General features: G+C 46.4%; 1 protein-coding gene across 1 annotated transcript in view; it reads right to left on the reverse strand.

The window, feature by feature from the left end:
- Positions 1-20,576, reverse strand: part of EXOC6B (exocyst complex component 6B) — a 259,373-nt gene that overhangs the window by 217,947 nt on the left and 20,850 nt on the right. Inside the window, 3 exon segments of the mRNA XM_042470120.1 lie at positions 68-158; positions 889-936; positions 2,358-2,523. Coding sequence (XP_042326054.1) covers positions 68-158; positions 889-936; positions 2,358-2,523 — 305 coding nt within the window.

Below are 20,576 nucleotides of genomic sequence, written 5' to 3' on the forward strand. Positions count from 1 at the left end.
ACTCTGGACCGTGATTCCACTTCAACCACCATGGAGATGCAGCCTTGTCCCCTTTCTATTCTCTCACCAGGAAGGCACTGCGTGAGTTTATCCATCGTGGCAGAAATATTCCGCTGTTGCAGGCGACACAGTTTCAGCTCTTCCATGGCTCCCACCAGCTGGAAAAAAAGAGATGTTTTACCAGCAGCACATTCTGAGCTATCTGTACCAGGTCTGCAGCAACGTCTGCCAAATACCAAAATGCAGGACTGAAGGCTGCAGGTCAGGACAACTATTGCGTCCACCGGCTTCATCCAACCAAGATGGAGGAGCGGTGAGGTCTGCAGGGCCCTGTTTTACTGCTGCTAATGGTTTGCTGCTAATGAACATGGCTTCAGTACCATTCCAGGTCTCTTTGCACAAATATTTCAAGGGAGAGAGTCAGCTATGAGATAGCCCATTGAGAAAGAGTTACAAAACCCCATGCTGAGCAAATATTTCTACTTATATAGCCTTATCCATGATGCTTTGCAGAATACAAAAGTACATTAAGAAAGTGCCACTGGAGAAGAACCTTAAGGCAAACTTAGCTTTCACATGCTTAACATCTCCTACAAACCACAGCTTGAAAGACAGATGATTCTGCCCATTTTTCTGGCTTAGGAGAACTATAAATCCCAAAAAGTTGGGAGAGAGAAGGTGCATTCAAAAGAAGCAGCTTCGTCATGGAAGAAACAACAGGTAAGCAAAGGGGTCTGAACAGGAAGCTTTTTTTCAGAGGAAGGTCCTTTCTCCTTGCGGAGGTACAGTCTCCTCGAACAAAGCAGCCCCAAAACACCTGGGGTCAAAACCAGGATCATGCCCAAGGCCTACAGGGGAGGCTTTTGGAAAGAGAAAACCAAGGCTTACTTTCTTGCTCTCCATCTGTAGTTTCCTGTTAGTGTCCGTCACTTGGTTCTGTGAAGAGAAAACCACATTACTGTTGCAATTTTTCCATGAAAGATGATCGTAGACGCAGGAAAAATCAACTGCAGCCATTATGGACAGATGCTCACAATATGTCACTGAGGATTTGGGGACACACACACAGGGATCTGTGTAACAAAAACAACCACAGCATACCATTTGTTTGTGACCTTAGCCTCCCCTCTCTGCTGAGCACTAAGTTCAGGCAAGAGTGAGCGAGATGCTCTCCAAAACCGATAACGCATTGTAAAGATTGCACAAGTTAACCTAAATCATCGCTCTTGAATCCAATCAGGATGTGCAATTTAAGCATGCACTTAAAATCAAATCTAAACTGGAAATCTGACAGACATGCCCCTTCCACAGGCAATGTCCCAAAACTCTGAAAGGGCCATGGGGGCGGCAGATGTTGGATTGCAGGAGGGGTGCTCTCCTTTTCAAGATGCTCAATATTTTATTGTATTGTATTTTATTTCATTTCGTTCGTGTGACGTATTTCTCCCAGAGTGGGATCCAAGCGGCTGCCAAAGAGAATCAATTTTAAAATCTTAACAAAGCAACTTCTTTTAAAAACAATTAAAATCACCATATTAAACAGTCCAAATCATTTAAAAGACATACAAAAGTTTAAAAATACAGTGGGCCCTTGGTATCTGCTGAGGTTTGGTTCTAGGCCCCCCTGTGGATACCAAAATCCTTGGATGCTCAAGTCCCATTAAACACAATGGGGAAGTAAAATGGTGTCCCTTATAAAAAGTGGCAAAATCAAGGTTGTGTTTTGGATTTTTTTTCTTAATATTTCCAACCTGTAGATGGTGGAATCTGTGGATATATAATCTGTGGAAACAGAGGGCTAGCTGTAAACAAACATCGCCAAAAGAAGCCTCCCTGCGAGGGATTACACATTCAAAGCCTGCTTAAACAAAAGGGTCTTTCCCTGTCAGGGAAAGGAGAGCAGGGGGTTCTCCTGCAGCAGCGAGCTTCAGAGGTTGGGAGCAGACACTGATATTACTCTAGAACTGGAGTGGGCAGCTGTTAGAAGACTGCGCCGATCCCACAGGGATTCCTGGAGGACAACATACCCCTTGAAAAAAAACCTATTTCCTCCCTCCCAGCAACTCCTGGAGAGGATTTTCCCATGTTTGGGGCCCTCTACACTATCCAAGGTCCAGAAGAAGCTTTTTTCCCTACAGGATGTGACTCACAAGACAACCTCTAGGTCACTCACTGCTAAAGAAAGACTTCTCCAGAACTTAAACTAGCCTGGGAAGGACAAAAACATGGCAAAATTGTCCCCATGACAAGGGAGGGGGGATTGGAGGGCATATGGATCCAAGAAAGAAAGAAAGAAAGAAAGGGTAAAAAGCCACTTTAACAGGCAGCCTGAATGCAGCCTGATTTGTGTTGCTCACCTTGAGTTTCTGGGCTTCTGCCCTGACTTTCAAGAACTCGGTGATGGCATCCACAAAGCCCTGGTAATGGAAATTGCACATCTTCTCAATCTCACGGTCGTGGTTCCGGATGCGAGCATCAAGTTTCTCCATAAAGCGCCCATGTTCCTCCCCATCATAGACAGACCTGGAAAGAGCACAGGGTGGTTAGAGAGGCAGATCCAAAACCCCTTCTCAGCTGAGGAGTCATTACTGTTGAGCGTCATCCCAAAATCCATAAAGGGACTGGAAAGGCAAGGGGATCCAATCAATAAATCCTCCTTTTATGGCAAGTCCAGGAGTCTGAAGGGCATTAGCCCAACAATTTAGGGCTTCAACTTCTTCTTGCCTCATGTCCCCAGTCAAAATAATAAATAATAAACAGGATCAAAATGGGATTACAGCAGTAAAAACATCTTAAAATACATACATAATTCAAAAACACCAATCAAAGTTGTTACAGTGTTGCTCAGTCGTAAGGATCGAGTCATATATTCAGATGTACAAATCAGATTAGAGGAGATCCTAGGCCGCCGGAAGAGATCGTCTTCAGTGCCTTTTTGAAGGCTTCCAAGTAAGGGATAAGACGGACCTCTTCTGGTAAATTGTTCCAAAGGCTAGGGGCCATCGCAGAAAATGTTCTACAAGAGGTAGTTTTCAACCTGGTTTTGGGGTGTTCCAATATTTTTGTGCCAGATGTCCTGAGAGTGAATCATAGAATCATAGAATCATAGAATCGTAGAGTTGGAAGAGACCTCTAGGGCCATCCAGTCCAACCCCCTGCCATGCAGGAAATCCAAATCAAAGCATCTCCAACAGATGGCCATCCAGCCTCTGTTTAAAGACCTCCAAGGAAGGAGGCTCTATCACCCTCCGAGGAAGGAATGCATTCCACTGTCAAACAGCCCTAACTGACAGGAAGTTCCTCCTAATGTTCAAGTGGAATCTCTTTTCCTATAGCTTGCATCCATTGTTCCGGGTCCTGTTCTCTGGAGCAGCAGAAAACAAGCTTGCTCCCTCCTCAATATGACATCCCTTCAAATATTTAAACAGGGCTATCATATCACCTCTTAACCTTCTTTTCTCCAGGCTAAACATCCCCAGCTCCCTGAGTCGTTCCTCATAGGGCATGGTTTCCAGACCTTTCACCATTTTAGTCGCCCTCCTCTGGACACAAGGCTCCAGTTTCTCAATGTCCTTTCTGAATTGTGGCGCCCAGAACTGGACACAATATTCTAGGTGGGGCCTGACCAGAGCAGAATACAGTGGCACTATTACTTCTCTTGATCTAGACACTATACTTCTATTGATGCAGCCTAAAATTGCATTGGCCTTTTTAGCTGCCGCATCACACTGTTCACTCATGTTCAACTTGTGGTCTACTTGGACTCCCAGATCCCTTTCACACGTAGTTTCATTCAGCCAGGTGTCCCCCATAATCCTATATCTGTGCATTTTATTTTTCTGCCCTAAGTGCAATACCTTACATTTCTCCGTGTTGAATTTCATTTTGTTAGCTTTGGCCCAGCTTTCTAGTCTATTCAGGTCATTTTGAATCTTGATCCTGTCCTCTGGGGTATTAGCTATTCCCCCTAATTTGGTGTCATCTGCAAATTTGATAAGTATGCTCCCAATTCTGTCATCCAGGTCATTGATAAAGATGTTGAATAACACTGGGCCCAGGACAGAGCCCTGTGGGACCCCACTGGTCACTTCTCTCCAGGATGAAAAGGAGCCATTGTTGAGCACCCTTTGGGTTCAGCCGGTCAACCAGTTACAGATCCATGTAACAGTTCCTTTGTCTAGCCCACATTTTACAAGCTTCTTTGCAAGAATGTCATGGGAAACCTTGTCAAAGGCCTTAGTGAAATCAAGATATACTATATCCACAGCATTCCCTTCATCTACCTTCATAATCCCTTCAGCGGATTATGTAGGGAGAGGCGTTCCTTTAAGTAACTCAGGCCCAGGCCATGTAGGGCTTTATAGGTAATAACCGACACTTTGTATTGCGCCTGGAAGCTAATCGGCAGCCAATGTAGAGATTTCAACACCGATGTAATGTGCTCCGATCTCAGTGTCCTGGTGATCAGTCTGGCTGCAGCATTCTGAATCAGCTGGAGCTTCCAAACTTGGTACAAAGGTAGCCCCACGTAGAGCGCATTACAGAAATCTACACAAGAGGTTATCAGTGCATGTACTACTGTTTTAAAAGAGTGCAAGGAACTACTTATGGGGTAAAGGACTTAATAGGGGCGAAGTCTGCCAGAGAACCAGAAGGAAAGCTGTATTATGGAGAGACGCCTGCTGCTATTGCAGAGTGATCTGAAACTGTGTCACATGGAGATTCCCAGATAATATCCCCATCTTCTACCAGCAGCAGCCATTAATGGGAGCCAAGACCACTAGCCACACATGAAGTGGCTCATGACAATCATCCCGAGGCCATTTCACCAGCAGCCTTAAGATCCCAGGTCAGGAGAAAGGTCCCTGCAAGACCATGCCATCATCTCAGTCACAAGAACTTTGGAACTAACCAAGCGGTAAGAAAAACAGAGAGAGCAACATCCTCTGGCATCAGATGGAGGAAAGACAGTCACTTTCCTCTTGGCTGGACCAGGCACAGAGCTTTGTGAGTTGTTTTACTCTAAGGAGATACGTACAAGATGGAAAGAGATTGGAGCTACTGAGGAAATGGGACATCATTCTGATTTGAATAAAGCCAACACTAAAACTCTCTCTCCTGTACTAAGGTCAAGCTGTCCTCTGCTTTTCCTCACACCCAGTACACCGTAAACATCTGCGTTCATTACAACATTAGCCCTGAGCAAGAAGTTTAGGGGCACCCATCGCTTCCATGTCAGCATACTAAGTCCACCCTTGACCAACTCGAAGCTAAGCCAACCACCCCTTGAAGGGCTCCCAAGCTTTTTCCTGACTAAGCCTCCAAGACTAAGACATGCTTGAAGGCAAATTACTTTCCCCTCCCACCTCCTATCCATATGTTTTGGGAGAAGGGAAGAAATATTATATGCAAAACATTATGACTGAACATAGAACTTTACAAACATGAAAGAGGAATGAGTGAGCATTTAACACCCGACAGTGTGGTGTATTTATGAAACTTGACACTGAAAAGATCAGGGCCACCCCTTCCTCTGAGACACACTGAAGCCTTCCAGCAAAGTTTTGCATCTGCCAGGGTCCGGAGGCATTACTAAGTCTGAGTGAAGCAAGCCACTGAGACTATACAGGACCCAAATACACACATACACACCATGCACCCCTTCCATGCTCACATTCTCTAGCTCTGCCTTTTGAACTATGACACATTGCCCTGAGAAGCAAGGTATTGTTTTCCACAAATTGTTGCATTGATTTTACTGAAGGACTCAAAAGATCAGTCACTTCATGTCAAAAATTGTACTTGTCATATTGCTGTTCTTGTGTGCCTTCAACTCAATGCCAATCATGGTTTTCTTGGCAGGATTTGTTCACAGAGGGTTTTGCCATTGCCTTTCGCTAAGGCTGAGAGAGTGTGACCGGCCCAAGGTCACCCAGTGAATTTCTGTGGCCAAGTAGGGATTTTGAACTCTGATCTCCCAGAGTCCTAGTCCAACATTCAAACCAGTGCACCACACTGACTCTGAATTGTCATCTATGAGACTTAATGCTTCTTTAGAACAGAGCTGTATCAAGTTGCTTGCTTTAAGGGGGGAGGCATGTTACAAAGTTTGTGAAAATAATTTGTGAAGTGTTTGCAAAATGTTTGACATGATGCGTTCCAGCTTGATTGGTCACTCCTTTCAGGAATTCCTTGACACAACAATCCTCCCCCATTCGAACACAGCTCCCCCCATTCCCTTGTTGTACGGGTTCCACCTTCCCATCTCTCCATCCAATAACTCTACTCAATACATCTACCCAATAAATCCAGTCGATCTACCCAGCATAGACTACAAGCCCAGGGCCACCATGACAAGGGGGATGGCCTCTTGTTCTTCTTCAGCATCTTCACCAGAGACTTGGATGAAGGAACAGAGGATAATGTCATCCAATGTAGAGAGGGCATCAAACTGGAAAGGGGAGCTATTACCGCAGAACACAAATTCAGAATTCAGATTGATCTTGACAGATGGGAGAACTAACAAAATCAATCTGAGTAAGGATAAATGTGAAGCTCTACCTTTAGGCACGAAAAACCAAATGCACAAATTCAAAAAGAATGGTGCAAAACTGAAGAACAGCTTGACGTTTGCGCCATTCTTTTTGAATCACCCTGCAGGGAACACATTTGATGGCATGTTATGTAGAAAATGGAGTAAGTGTGTTTTCTGCAGCTCCAAATACTAAGACATGAGTAGGTTCCAATTGCAAGAGATGCCATCCAAACATCAGGAAAAACCTGTTGACTATGCCTTGTTGACTGTTGAGATTCCAACTCCGAGTGAAGAAGAGCCTCCTGATGGTAGTCATAGAATCATAGAATATGATTACCATCAGTAGGTTCTTCTTAACTCAGAATTGGAATCTCAGCAGTCAACAAGGCAAAGTCAACAGGTTTTTCCTAATGTTTAGATGGCATCTCTTGTGAGAGCAGTTTTATCAGTGGAAGATGCTGCTGCCTTGGAGAGTGGTGGAGCCTCCTTCTTTAGGGGTTCCTAAGCAGAGGCTGGATACCCCTCGATCACAGGGAGGACTTGAAGGGTGTCTTCCTGCATGGCAAAATGGGGTTGATTTGATGGTCCTTGGGGTCTTCCAACTCTAGGCTTCTATGACTCTATAAGGACCGGTGCATGAGGCTGTCTCATGCTATACTCTTGGCACTCCTTGAGCTACCTGAGGTCCAGGCTGCCTAACGGACGCTGTCTCCCTGACTGACCCTTCCCAGCCTTGAGATCCTTCTCAGGAGGGGCCCTTCTTTCAGTCCCACATCTTCACAAGCATGGCTGGGGGGACACGAGATATGGCCTTCTCGGTGGCTGCTCCCAGACTCTGGAACTCTCTTCCTGCGGAGGATAGAATCATAGAGACCCCAAGGGCCATCCATTACAACCCCATTCTGCCATGCAGGAACTCTCAACGAAAGCATACCTGACAGATGGCCATCCAGCTTCTGTTTAAAGACCTCCAATGACCTACAAAGACCTACAACAGTCCATCCTTGCTTTCCTTCCACTGGCAAAGACCTTTTAAATTCTGACTGGCTTTCAGAACTGAAGGTTTTTAAGGCAAGGGATTTGAAGAGGATATTGCTGTACTGCTTTAATTATGTTGTTTTTTTACTGCTTTTAATCCTTTTTAAGTGCATGTTTTAAATTTTTTAAATAAAGTTACTAGTTTAATTGCTTATTACTGTTGACCTTTTGTATGCTTTTAACTATATTGCCATAATTTTAATTTGTCAGTTGCCTTGATTCCCAGTTATGAAGACAAGATGGAGTATAAACACAGATGACGACAGTGACAACCCTGAACCATGCAAATGTCTCAGAAATCAAGTCCGGATTTCTGGGTTTCCACGCTCTCGCTCTGCAACAATTAGCCAGAGCAAGAAAAGACGCTAGCACACATCCAGCAACAGTCTGCTTCTGGGCACAATTCAAATGGTAGGTTATGGCCTATAAATCCTGGTAAGGCTCAGGTCCAAGTTTTGTGAAGGACCATATCTTCCTGTGCAAAGTGCAGCATCAAAACCCATTGTGAGTATTCCTATGAGCATCTGGAACCACCTTCTCAAAATTCCCAGCTTGAACCCCAACACAGACTAGGACTCTGGTCTTGCTGTTGTTGTTTTTGTCATCTGCTTTCAAGATGACTCCAACTCAGAGTAATCCTATCCCAGGACTTTCTTGGCCAGACTTATTCAGAGAAGGTTTGCCACCATTGCCCCCCTCTCAGGCTGAGAGATTTGAACCCTTGTTCAGCGTGGCTAGGACTGAACAAGGGTTCAAATCCTGGTCTTGTGAAGTTCTAGTCCAGCACCCAAACTATTACTCCTCGCTGGCTCTCAAATTACTCCCACCTTGGGAGCGTCAGGAGAATCCCAAGTGGACCTGATGGGAGGAAGGCTTTGGGGGTGACCAGAAAGAAGAACTGAACTACATTTTAGAAGACACGCCAACGGTGGTTCCGTATCTGTCCCACCCGCTAATCTGACTAAGATCAGAAGAATATTTATTACAACGATTCATCTCATGATGAAACTCTCATCTCGTTTTCAAGATGGATGGAGCCTGCCACCTAGTGATAGCTTAGGCTCAACCTACATCAATTCGCTTGTATTTCAGTGCCAGCTGATGGTGGCTTGTAAGCACTATGGTTCAGGAACCCACTTTGTTCCAGAACTATTAATGGCTGTTTCCCTGCCAAACTGAATTGAGAGATTACAGCTGAGGAGGGATGGTCCTGCTTTAAATGCAATTCACGCAAATGGAGGAGGCAAAGGGGCAGCAGGCAACAGGCAAAAGGCACCTGCGAGATTGTCCAAACTGGGCCAATTTTGCATTAGTCCAGCAAGATGTTTGCTTGCACAACTCTCGGTGAAAGGGGCAGGAGCTGAGCAGTAGTGCCCTTGCATAATGCCCACTCATGCCAGCTGGGCACAAGCAAAAAAAATTAATCAGTATTACTGCCCAACAAAATACAACAAGATCAAGTGTGCAGCCCACCAAAGCCTTTTGTGTTGCCACCAAAGTCGTTTCTCCTGTCTCCTGTTGTCAAGGGAAGCTGTGGAGGGGGAAAAGCCTCCAGAGCATCACTCCTCTGAAGTCTTTTGGTCACTTCTGGCCAGTAGCTGGTGCAGCCCAGGGCCGGAGGTTAAAGACAGGCTCCAGAGCCAGGTAGCTGCCCTTCTCTGAACTGTAATATATGCAGCTTGGGTCAGAGTGTGTAAAACAAACTGATGAACACACAGTAGAAAACTGTGGTTGCAAATAGAGCCTTATGAGGTACACATGTCCTGCACACACAGAGAGAATTATAGAATCATAAAGAGACTCCAAGGGCCATGAAGTCCAACCTCCTTCTGCCATGCAGGAAGACACCATCAAAGCCCTCCCTGTGACAGATGGACATCCAGCCTTTGCTTAAAAACCTCCAAAGAAGGAGACCACCACCCTCTGAGGCATTATATTCCACTGTCAAAGAACTCTTACTGTCAGGAGGTTCTTCCTAATGTTGAGCTAGAATCTCTTTTCATGTAGCTTGCATCCATTGTCCTATTCTCTGGAGAAGCAGAATACAAGCTTGCTCCATCCTCAATATGGCATCACTTCAGATACTTAAACAGGGCTATCATATCATCTCTTAACCTTCTCTTCTGCAGGCTAAACATCCCCAGCATGGTTTCCAGACCCTTCACCATTTTAGTTGCCCTCCATTGGACACACGGCTCCAGTTTCTCAACGTCCTTTTTAATTTGTGGTGCCCAGAACTGGACACAGTGTTATTCCAGGTGAGGCCTGACCAAAGCAGAATAGAGGGGCACTATTACTTCTCTCGATCTAGACACTATACTTCTATTGATGCAGCCACAACAGAGAACACAACATACAACTGATCTGTCATTAAAACACCATTTGACTATTTAAAAAGAATAGAAAAGATTCATAAAAACGGTTGAACATTTTGTTCTTCTGAGACGTCCAGCAACCTGTCAGCTGTCACTATCTGCCCCCAAATGATTTGTGTATGAACTTTTACATCCCACCCCCCCGGTGCGTCCACACCACCCAAAGTGGCTAAAGTCAACTAAAACCAAACATTAACAATATAATAAAATTCCAAAACAGAATAATAACAGACAGATGCAGAAAGAATTCCTTCAGGAAGGGAAGGCAAATGATTGCTCTCTATGTCTGTCTCCTTACTCTTATACGCTCACAGAACTGGGATGGAAGGGGCCAGCCATGTTGTCCTCCGCATGCTGGAGGACTGTGTGTTTGTGCGTCTCAGGGGTGAGTCCTGATCTGGAGTCTGCCAGGGCTGCTGAAGGGGTCTTTGCTCCTCCAGACTGCAAGTCGGGCAGTTTACGCTCATTGCTGCCCATCCTGAGCTTACTACAAGTCACACAAGGTAGACTTCAAAGACATCACCATGTTACTCTGAAAAATTGGAATGCAAAGGGATCTTGTTTTGCTTTTAAAAATTGCATCCATATTTAAGTCTATTTGTTTGAAAACCAAAACCCAGAGAAGTTAATGCATTTATCAGGTATTCACAGAACAGTCAACCAGACTGAAGGAGGTCTTCTACAGGACAGATGGTCTATTGGGTTAAAATAGCCCAAAGTGGAGTGCAAGGAAGGTAGTGGAGAAGCCCACTTGGTGGCACTCCAGAAGCACCAAAACAATAGTTTCAGCATCAAAATCTAAACATGGATTTCATGACTCATGAGGCTGCTTGTGTGGGATGTGGCCTATCTTACAAGTGTTTACTGGGCAAAGCTGGGAAAAGTTCCTTTTGGGATTGCGTCTCCCACAGTGCCCCCCCAAGACAGCATGGGAGTTGTAGTCCAAAATGCCATTTTCCCCTAAAGGTTGGCACTGCAACCTCCAGCAATTATAACTGTGCCCTGGACAGAGCTCGGAAAAATTCTCTTTGTCTTTTGGATTACAGCTCCCAGCATTCCCTCCTAGCATTGGGCTTGCAATCACCAAAAGTATCCCCCCCCCCAGGTCTAGCACTGGCATCTCCAACATGATTATACGTTTGTCTTGGAAAAGTTTCACCAACAACAAAAAGAGTTAAAGGTTCCTAGAGTCTCCCTACTAGAATAGAAGTTGTACTCTGAAAAAAGGTATGCACAGGGACCTTTGAGATCACTGAAAGGGAGAAGTTGGTAGCATTAAGTGTCCTAGACTTGCGCCTCCTTCTTCAGATGCATGTTTTGCAGTGGAGGATCCTGAGAGAAACCTATATAAGTCGGCTGAGTTTGAGAATGCGCATTCAAAATCAAAACCTTGTTCAAATTCGGTTCAAATTCAAACAGCTCAAGTCTCCAAAAGCTCATGCTACCAATTTCTCTCTCAAACATGTTAGATGATCCCTTTGTAAGTCACACAAGGCTCCAGCTAGCTGACCACTTACCCACTTACCTACCTTTGGGAACAGGCCAGTGAGCTAGTGTTTAAAAGATGGGCATTTGCTCTCTCCGAAAATCTACCTTACAGGGTGGTTGCAGGGACAAAAGAAGCCTCTTAGGTCTCCCTCCCACCTCCTTTTAAGCTTTTTGAAGGACACATACACTAATAAATTGTTCATCACAGTAAAGCTTGGTGAATATGGAACAGCACAGTGTCAGCTTCAGTGGGTCGAGTGGCAGGTGCGAATCCGAGGGTGGCCCCTTTCCTTTGCTGGGCCCAAAGGACTAGGACCACGGTCCTCCAAAGCAGAAGAGAAAGTGGCAGCTGTGAGTCACATCCAGGGACAACATGACCACTTTCTAGGGACATTGAAGTGTCTTGCTGTTTGGTTTCAATTAATGAGTGGAACAAAAGCCTGGACTTCAATTAAAAGGCAAAAATGCTATGGTGGTTTGTAATCCTCCGACATTTTCTTCTCATTAAGCAACATAAAAGGACTGGCATTTTGTTTATTAGGAAAGTTAAAAATAAAGTGGAACAAATAGTGAACTACTGCTTAATGTACAAGTATGCAAATTGTCACAATATGCCCTGAAAGAGGTCAGATAGAGTTTAGATGTTCCCAAACCTTCCTCCTGAGAAGTAAAAGAAACACTTTCGCAGCAAGGAAGCTCCACTCTTCCCTCTGGACATCTAGCTGGGTCCCCAAAGACATAGCATTATTATTTATTAAACATCGGACAGTCCACTAGCCCACTGCTCAAAAGGTGCAATCCCTGCCAGGAGGATCTTATAATTTAAAATGTGGCCCAAGGGGCACAGAAGACAGGAAGGAGAAGGGAGCCAGAGGCGAGTGTGCACTGCCACCTGAATCACACCTGCAGCTGCAGACAACGGAATAAGAAAGGTGGCTTGCAAGGAGGTGGAGGGAGACGTCTCCAAGGAGGGCCAGACTGTGCAAGGCTACCTGACAAGGTGAAGGTGGTGCTGAAGGCATCCTCCCCCAGGTCCTTCGGGTGGCCATTCTAAAATGCACAAAAACAGCCAACTGCTAACCTAAAAGGGACACTTCTAAGGAACCAAGCCTTATTCCAAGCATGGGAATCACGTAGGCCTCCAGAAGTTTTGGGACTCCAAGCCCCATCAGCCTCTGAGTCTAGCCAGTGGTGAGTCACCCGACAACAATCTGGACATCTACAGGATTCCCACCCACACCCTGCTCAGAAGTATACAGGACTGAGACATACAACACTAAATCTCTGCATCTCTACTCGTAAGTTTTAAAAAGGCCAACATCTGCAGGAGTAGCCAGTAGCCAGCAGGGCTGAATCACTCAGCATTTTCCACCCCAGACCCCCATCTCCCTCTTTCTTCCCCACAGGGAAAGTCAGCTGCTGATCGGAGATAAGAGTCTTGGCTGAGAACCGGAGCCTTTTCCCATTTCTCAATGCATCATCACAAGGAGGTGCTCTAATCTCCAATTAAGGATCGGAGGGCAGAGCTCTTCCCTGCTGGGAGAGGAATGTGAAGTGGATAAGACACACACACACAAACACACACATTAGATGAATTTAGATTGTGAGCCAAAGGTTTGCTATGCCTGCTCCAAAGCATCAGCTTCATGGTTTAGGGTTGCTTTGGCATCCATCAGTGCCACTGGAAACACATACAGCCTTGGCGGTTCAGAGCATCTTTTATCACATCGGGCTGATGCACTAAATGCCACCCTACCTGGGCAGAGATGGCCCTGGGATAAATCTTCACGCTCTGCTGACCCTCCGTTTGGATTATGGAAATGTCCTGTATGGGGCTGGGAGGGCTGTCTTTCAAAATACTCCAGAAATGACAGCCAGCCCAAAGCCAGGCAAGTCGGCAAGCAATTAACTGGGACTGCCCAATACGATCATATTGTGCCAGAGTCTTGGCAGCCAGGCTGACCAGAGGACAGCATCAGAATTCAAAATGATGTCAACAGATTACAGAACTGGGCCAAAACAAATTCCAACACGGTGAAATATAAGGTACTACATTCATGCAGAAAAAAATGAAATTCACGGATACCAAAAGGATAAAAGGTCTGGAAACAACCAAGCCATCTGAGAAACAGGGAGCTGGGTATGTTTAACCTAGAGAAGAGAAGGTTAAGAGGGGACTTTAAAGCCATGTTTAAATATTTGAAGGGATGTCATATTGAGAATGGAGCAAACTTGTTTTCTGCAGCTCCAGAGACTAGGACACTGAGCAATGGATTCAAGCTACAGGAAAAGAGATTCTACCTCAACATTAGGAGGAACTTCCTGACAGTAAGGGCTGTTTGACAGTGGAAGATGCTGCCCTGGAGATTTCTCCTTCTTTGGAGGTTTTCAAACAGAGGCTGGATGACCATCTGTCCCAGGGAGGGCTTGGATGGTGTCTTCCTACATGGGCAAAGAAGGGGGTTGGAATGGATGACCCTTAGGTCCTCTTCCAAATTTATGGTTCTATGGCCACTGCTGAGTTCAATCCAAAGTACTGGTTTTAACTTTTAATGCTCCAAATGGATTGGGATCAAGTTGCTTGAAGGAGTGTTACCTCCCATATTTACTGACCTGGGCCAGAAGGTGCTCCTGGGGGACTTTTCAGAGCCAACCTCTCATCTGTTGAATGCGTTCCCCCAGGGATGCTCATCTGGGACCTATGTTCTTCTGGAGGACACACAAAGGCGTCTTTTCATTTTTCTGGGCATTTTAGGAACTGTTTTCAGATCTCTGCAATGTTTCATGTTTTTTCACTAGCTGTACTTCTGTATTATGTGTTGCGTTACTTTTACTTACTCAGCCCTTCTGACTTTGATTTTGCATTGTTTCGTTCAATTATTTTATTCTGATTTTATTTTATTTTTTACTTTACTTACACACACAAAGAACATGCATAAAAATAAACACGAACGTGCCAAATTAAATCACTCCTATACACGGAGACAACGCAAGCAAATGGTGACCTCCCATCCGCCCCTCCCCACCTATTTCTCCTGTCTCCAAAACACAATTTTGGGAGTTGCTTCCAAGGCACATGCTGAACCCATTCAGTGGTTGGATGATGGCGATGCTCTGGAACCTGGAGAACCCAGAGCAATTACCAGAAATGTCACATAAAGTTTAGGTCAGGAAATGAAGAAAGCCACATCCAACTCAAACAGCCGGGGTAATTTTCAAGAAACAGGAGTAAAACGTTCACAGGTGGGTTTTGGCCAGGAAGGGAGAGTTCGAGTCCTGAGAGCCAGCAGCGGAGAGGCAGGCTCAGCGCCTGGAGGCCCAGCCTTGGCCTCTTTTCCTGCAGGGCCTGGCCCTGGACTAAGCAAGCCAGCCGTGTCAGGGTCAGCTCTGCTAAACCCAGCCATGAGTGCAAACAGCCAGGAGCCTTTTAACCAAGGCTGCTCCATAACTACCAGCCAGACAACTCTCTGGCATCTTCACTGGGGCTGGAAAAAACATTTCTCACTCTTTTAATTGCTTGGGTAAGTTCTGGTGTCACCAATATATATATACACACACACACACACACACACACACACACACACACTTGTACTACTACTTTTCCATCTGGTGTCTAAAGCAGGTTCTAAGCTGGCTGTTAGTGTTTCCGCAGATGGAGGGACGGGGCAACCACATGCCCCACAGTAGAAGCTCCCTGGGATCTCCCCTCCAATTTCACCAAAGTCAGGACTGTTCAGCTGAAACGCCATATGAACAAGATTTTGGCTGGTCAATGGGGCAAGGTCAGCCCTGGGCAAATGGGCAAAGCTCTCCAGATGTGGAGGAAGCAACCATGCCTATTGCTGAGCAGGCTCAAGTAGCATCTGAGAGCTGCAGTCCAACAACCCCTGCAGAGTTGCATTTTGCCCACCCCTCGCACAACATCTGTAATGATTCCAAGCTCTGATCCACTCAGTTCCCAGGCCAACCAAGGCCCAAGAGTCCATCAAAACGTAACAAAATCACAGGAACACCAAAATGATGGCAGCTGTCCTTCATTTCAGCTGCTATTCACCAGGGCCTTCAGGGTGAATTAGATGCTGCCCAAAGGAACAGGTTCCTGGGCTGGACCACAGGTGAAACCCACCCCTGCAGAACCAGACCTGTGGCCTGATTCTTCAGGATCTTTAAATATCCTTTCTGCCTTGTTCTGGAAAGTGCTGACACTTCCACAGGCAATTGGGAAGAAGACCACCCCATCCTAAGAAAGGAACAGTTTGCCTGGTGTTTCAGGATAGAAATATTCTCATTTATCCCTAGAACAACAACAACATCATCATCATCATCTGCTAGAGACCTGCTCGATCAACTAATAATTGTCCAGTTACTATATTATGCATCTCGTAGGCTTCAAAAACATATGTGTAAGGTACATTTGAAAGCTGACGGATCCATCTTTGCTAACTCTTCCAGAAATTCCAAAGCCCTTCAACTGTTTGCTCTTCCTTTCTTCCTAACACTTGGTGCATGGGAGTCATGCTCCGGGGCACTATGGAATCCCACCACAACATGTTTGCTCTTTTCTCCAGTGAGGCTACAAAACAGGTAAAATTTGGAACTATCTCCTAACCTGTAAGGCCCGTCACTGCTAAGCAAAACTCCATACGATGAAACACCACAGAGATATCCATTATGCAGGCCCAGCTCTGCTACCCATATCCAGTTGCAGCAGAGGCTCCAGAACTTGCTCAAGGGTTTGGGAGCAAAACAGGATTGAAGGAAGGGGTGCTGAACCCAAAATGCAGGGTGAGAAGTCTGCCATCTCAAACGCTGAAGGCCATAAGCAGCTCCGGGCTTCCTACGTGAAAGCCAGCAAGCATTCATCTCGTAGCAAGTCGTCCCAATAGTACAACCCCAATTTCCACTTCTGTTTGACTACTGTAAGTCTCAGGATTCGGGGGCTAATTAGACATCTGGTCTAAATCCAATGTTTTTGCATTAACCCCCGAGGTGCGGAGGCACCAACTTTCCCTCTTCCTTGCCTGAAGCATCCGTCTGTGTGTTACATAAACCAGCCCCATACCTTCAGGCATGTTCACAATGTTCTCCACTTATGCAAAGCAATCTGAATTTCAGAAAGCGAGCCGTTTGGGACTTTGCTGGAGAAAATAAATTCTATCAGCAGAGTGAAGCAGAGCAAGCTTCAAGACTACTCCAGGATCCTCCTCTGAATAGGACTTTATCCAAATACTCTTCTGCTAGTCAGACTCGGCTCCTTTGGGAGACAAGCATCGATGCTGCACCTTCAGGCTCCCATCTGCTCCTGCGTCCAATGAACAAAACTCTCTGGGGAAAGGGAAAGGTTGTTCCAAACTGGTACAGAGTTATCAGTTTCTTCAAGCAGGCAGGGGAGGCTTTAATTTCCCATACACATTTCTCTGAGTTTACTGTCAAGTAAAGAGGTGTTGATGACAGGGCGACTTGGGAGATCTCTTGTTCATAGGGTTGCCACAAGTCAAAGTCAATTTGATGGCAGTTAAAAACAACAACAATGAGCTGTCCTACAACCTAATCTAAATGGTTTTAATTTACAGGAGAGGAGATTTCAATTGAACATTAGAAGGAATTTCTCGACAGTAAGAGGTTTGGCGATGGATCCAAGTGCCTAGTGTGGTGGTGAGGTCTCCTTCTCTGGATGCCTTCCAAAAAAAAGGCTGGACATCTATCTGCTGGGGATGCTTTAGGTGGAGATCCTGCACTGAGCAGAGGGTTGGACTCCATGGTCCCTGAGGGCTCTTCCAGCTCTATGGTTCTGAGACTCCAAAACAGTGTTTCCCAAAGTCTGGTCCTCCAGATGCCTTGGACTTCAGCTCCTAGAATTCCTAACTGTTGGCTAGGCTAGTTGGGGCCCCTGGGAGTTGAAGTCCCAAACACCTGGAGGACCAAAGTTTGGGAAACACTGGTCTAAAGAAAGGCTCCCCTCAGATGCCTCTCATCTTGGGGAGACCTCTAGCCGCTGTGCCAAAATTAGCAGCCCAGCAGATTATTATTGGGACCAGTGTTTGAATCAGGGGTGGGCAAAGGACAGTCCATGGGCCACACAAGGCCCACAGAGAACTTTTCTGTGGTCCTCAAGGCCTCCCAGACGTAAACACAATGCCCCAAAAGCCATGTTAGCCACAAGGGATGTAATGATTTAACAAATGAGAAGTGGCCCAGAGCAGTCCAACAGCATAGCAAAAACACCTCCCATGTCCCTAAGAGGTTGTTGGAGAGCATTTGAGGTTTTTAAAGGGTTCTTTCTTTGCAAGGTGTATGGTAGCCGGTACTAATGTAGCACCGCAATCTAGAGACAGCCGTTCACCTCTGGATTAAACAGACATAGTAGAAAGAGGCGTTCGGGTTCCTATCAGAGATGCACAATCCAGCATTCAACATCCTCAAGCAAGGCTGGAGATGCAGACTGAAAACAAACTTGAGGCAAGCAAGGAGAGAGATAGGCACGAACTCGCAAGTCCGATTTAAAATACACACATGGATACCATGGCACAACTCAGGTCAACCTGGGAGCCAAGCCGGACCTTAAAAAATCCACATGGCCTGGGCCTCACCACACACCCAGCCAAGCTGACCGTCGGCAGGCTTCATTTTTTCCAGTTCACCTTCCCAGAGACCTCAAGCCATTCCCTCCACACAATCACGCACAGACACCAGAGCTAAAGCAAGCGAAACAGCTGTAAAAGCCCTGCTAAGGGCCAGGGTGCATGAAAGGGATAAAGGAAGCCACCTTGGAAGGGAACCTGGGAGCTGCTGCACACCAGCGACTCCAGGTACAGCTCCTTCGGAAAGGAAATAAAGGAAAACAACTCCAATTTAAACTACAGGAGAGGACTTTTGACTGTAATGTTCCTAACCGGCAGCGTGCCTTTTTGTCATGTGAAGCTGAGAGAGGGGTTTGGGGGGAAGGGGGGGGGGGGGGGGGGGGTGGGTGGTTTTGGCCTGCAGCCTTGGTAGGTGCCAGGAGTACCATGGAGCAAGCCAGGGAAGGTGGGCAGGAAGGCCAGCCAGGGCTTGACCGGCTAATGCAGATCCCACTCCTGTCCCGACCCAGCAGAGATGAATGGGGAGCACTGGCCACAAGCAGTAATTTTCATTTCCCTCCTTTCTCTGAGGACACAATGGAAACAATTCCGGCAGAACAAAAGCGATGCGTCAGCAAAGGAGCCCGCCTCTCCGGGGCCCTTTCAAGTTCAGAGGACACTTGATTTGCACCATGTGTCGGGACTGATGGGAACAAGCCTTACTACCAGCAGGCGAGATAAATCTCAGTCCCTCCAAGCTGGTAGAGATTAAGGAGGGAAGGGGTGAATCATCTTCCCCACGAGGGACAAACAAAAGCGGCACTAGCCAAGGAAGCCACCCTGTCACCACAGGAGAGACTGGGCAGCAATGCCCCAGGGGACAGTGCGGTGACCCTCTGGGGAACATCCATGACTGGGAAAAGTCTGGTGCAGTAATGAGGCAGCCCTGGGTTCAGGCGGCTGTGGTGTCCTCAGTCGGTTTCCGCTTTGTCTTTGCATGATGTTCCAGGACGCCCCAGGGTTCAGGAGAAACAGCAGGGGCTGCGGTAGAACAACTGCCCACAACATCTGTGACCCATAGTGCACACAGTGGGGGGAATGAGAAAGAGAGAGCAACCCCAGGACAGTCAACGTGGCAAAACTGGCCTGTGCAGGATGGAAATGGCAAACCATCTGTGTTCCAGTATGGACCTCAAGATGGACACAGGCACCCCCCAGACCAGCACTAACCACCGAGAGACCAGGTGTGCCACGACAGCACCGTGGCTGCAGAACTGGCCCTTCCCTAAGGCTCAAGCCAAACACATCTTCCACAGTTGACCCCAAGTGTGCTAATTGTTAGACCAGTGGTTCCCAGACTCTGGTTCTCTGGATGTTTTGGACTTCAGCTCTCAGAATGCCTGATTGTTGGCCAAGCTAGTGAGGGCTTCTTGGGAGCTGAAGAATAAAAAACCTGGAAGACCAAAGTTTGAGAACCTGCTAGATCCATCAGCTGACTCCTTCCTTCACCAGTGGCATTTACAGTATTGCTTCTTCTGCAGAGGTGGGAGGTAAAAACTTTTCCTGTCTTTTGCAAAGAAGATTCCACTTAAATGTTAGGAAGAACTTTTGTTCGACAGTGGAAGACGCTGCTGCCTCGGAGGTTGGTGGAGTCTCCTTCTTTAGAGGTTTTTAAGCAGAGGCTGGATGGTCATCTGTCCCAGGAAGAGCTTGGATTATGTCTTCCTAGATGGCAGAATGGAGTTGGACTGAATGTCTCTTCTAACTCTATGATTCTATGACTGGGGAAGGAGTGGTGCTTTGGATGCTCTTGGACTGCAAATCCCCTTAGTGCCAACCACAGCATGGTCAATACTGAGGGATGGCAGGAGCTGCAGCCCAAAAGCCTCAGGAGGAGGAATACCGGTGGGCTTCCATCACTAACCCTCATCTAGTTTATGGGGAGCCATGCACTAGTACAACTTATTACTGTCACCATTTGACTGGTTAAAAGGGGACATTACCTGGGCCATGTGCACCAATGCCATGTGTCAGGGAGATGCTGACTGCGAGGGAGGAAAATGAAGGAAGAGGAAGATAGCCAAGGGTTATGGAGAAAGCAGAGATTACGCACTTGTTGTACACAGTCCATTGAGGATTATTAGGCTTTGCTCCAGAGCCCCTGAGAATTGTGCCCAAGAGCATGGCTTTGATGGGGCCTGGAAAGAGGTTGCAGACTGTTCGAACCATCTGCAAGGTTATCATGAGTGTGGCCTACATAAGCCACAGACTGCACAACCGTCTGTAATAACCCTTGTTAAATATTTAAGGCATGATTAATTGCTCAAGTTAACTTCAACCACAAAAGCCACCGCTAGCAAGAAAGAGTTGCTAATGAACCCTAATTATCGTCTCACCCTACAATTTACAATCCCAGGAAGACTGGCACAGCCCAGAAGAAAAACTGGCAGGCATATGGTGCTTAACATGATCCCTCAGCCTCATCGGTAAGATCCCTTTATGCACATAAATGTGGGTACACACTAACACGTGCATGGACACACACAGAGGCAAATAGATACAGTGCACAAAAACCTCTGG

Source organism: Sceloporus undulatus, chromosome 5, assembly GCF_019175285.1.
Source record: "Sceloporus undulatus isolate JIND9_A2432 ecotype Alabama chromosome 5, SceUnd_v1.1, whole genome shotgun sequence".
NCBI classification, from domain to species: Eukaryota; Metazoa; Chordata; class Lepidosauria; order Squamata; family Phrynosomatidae; genus Sceloporus; species Sceloporus undulatus.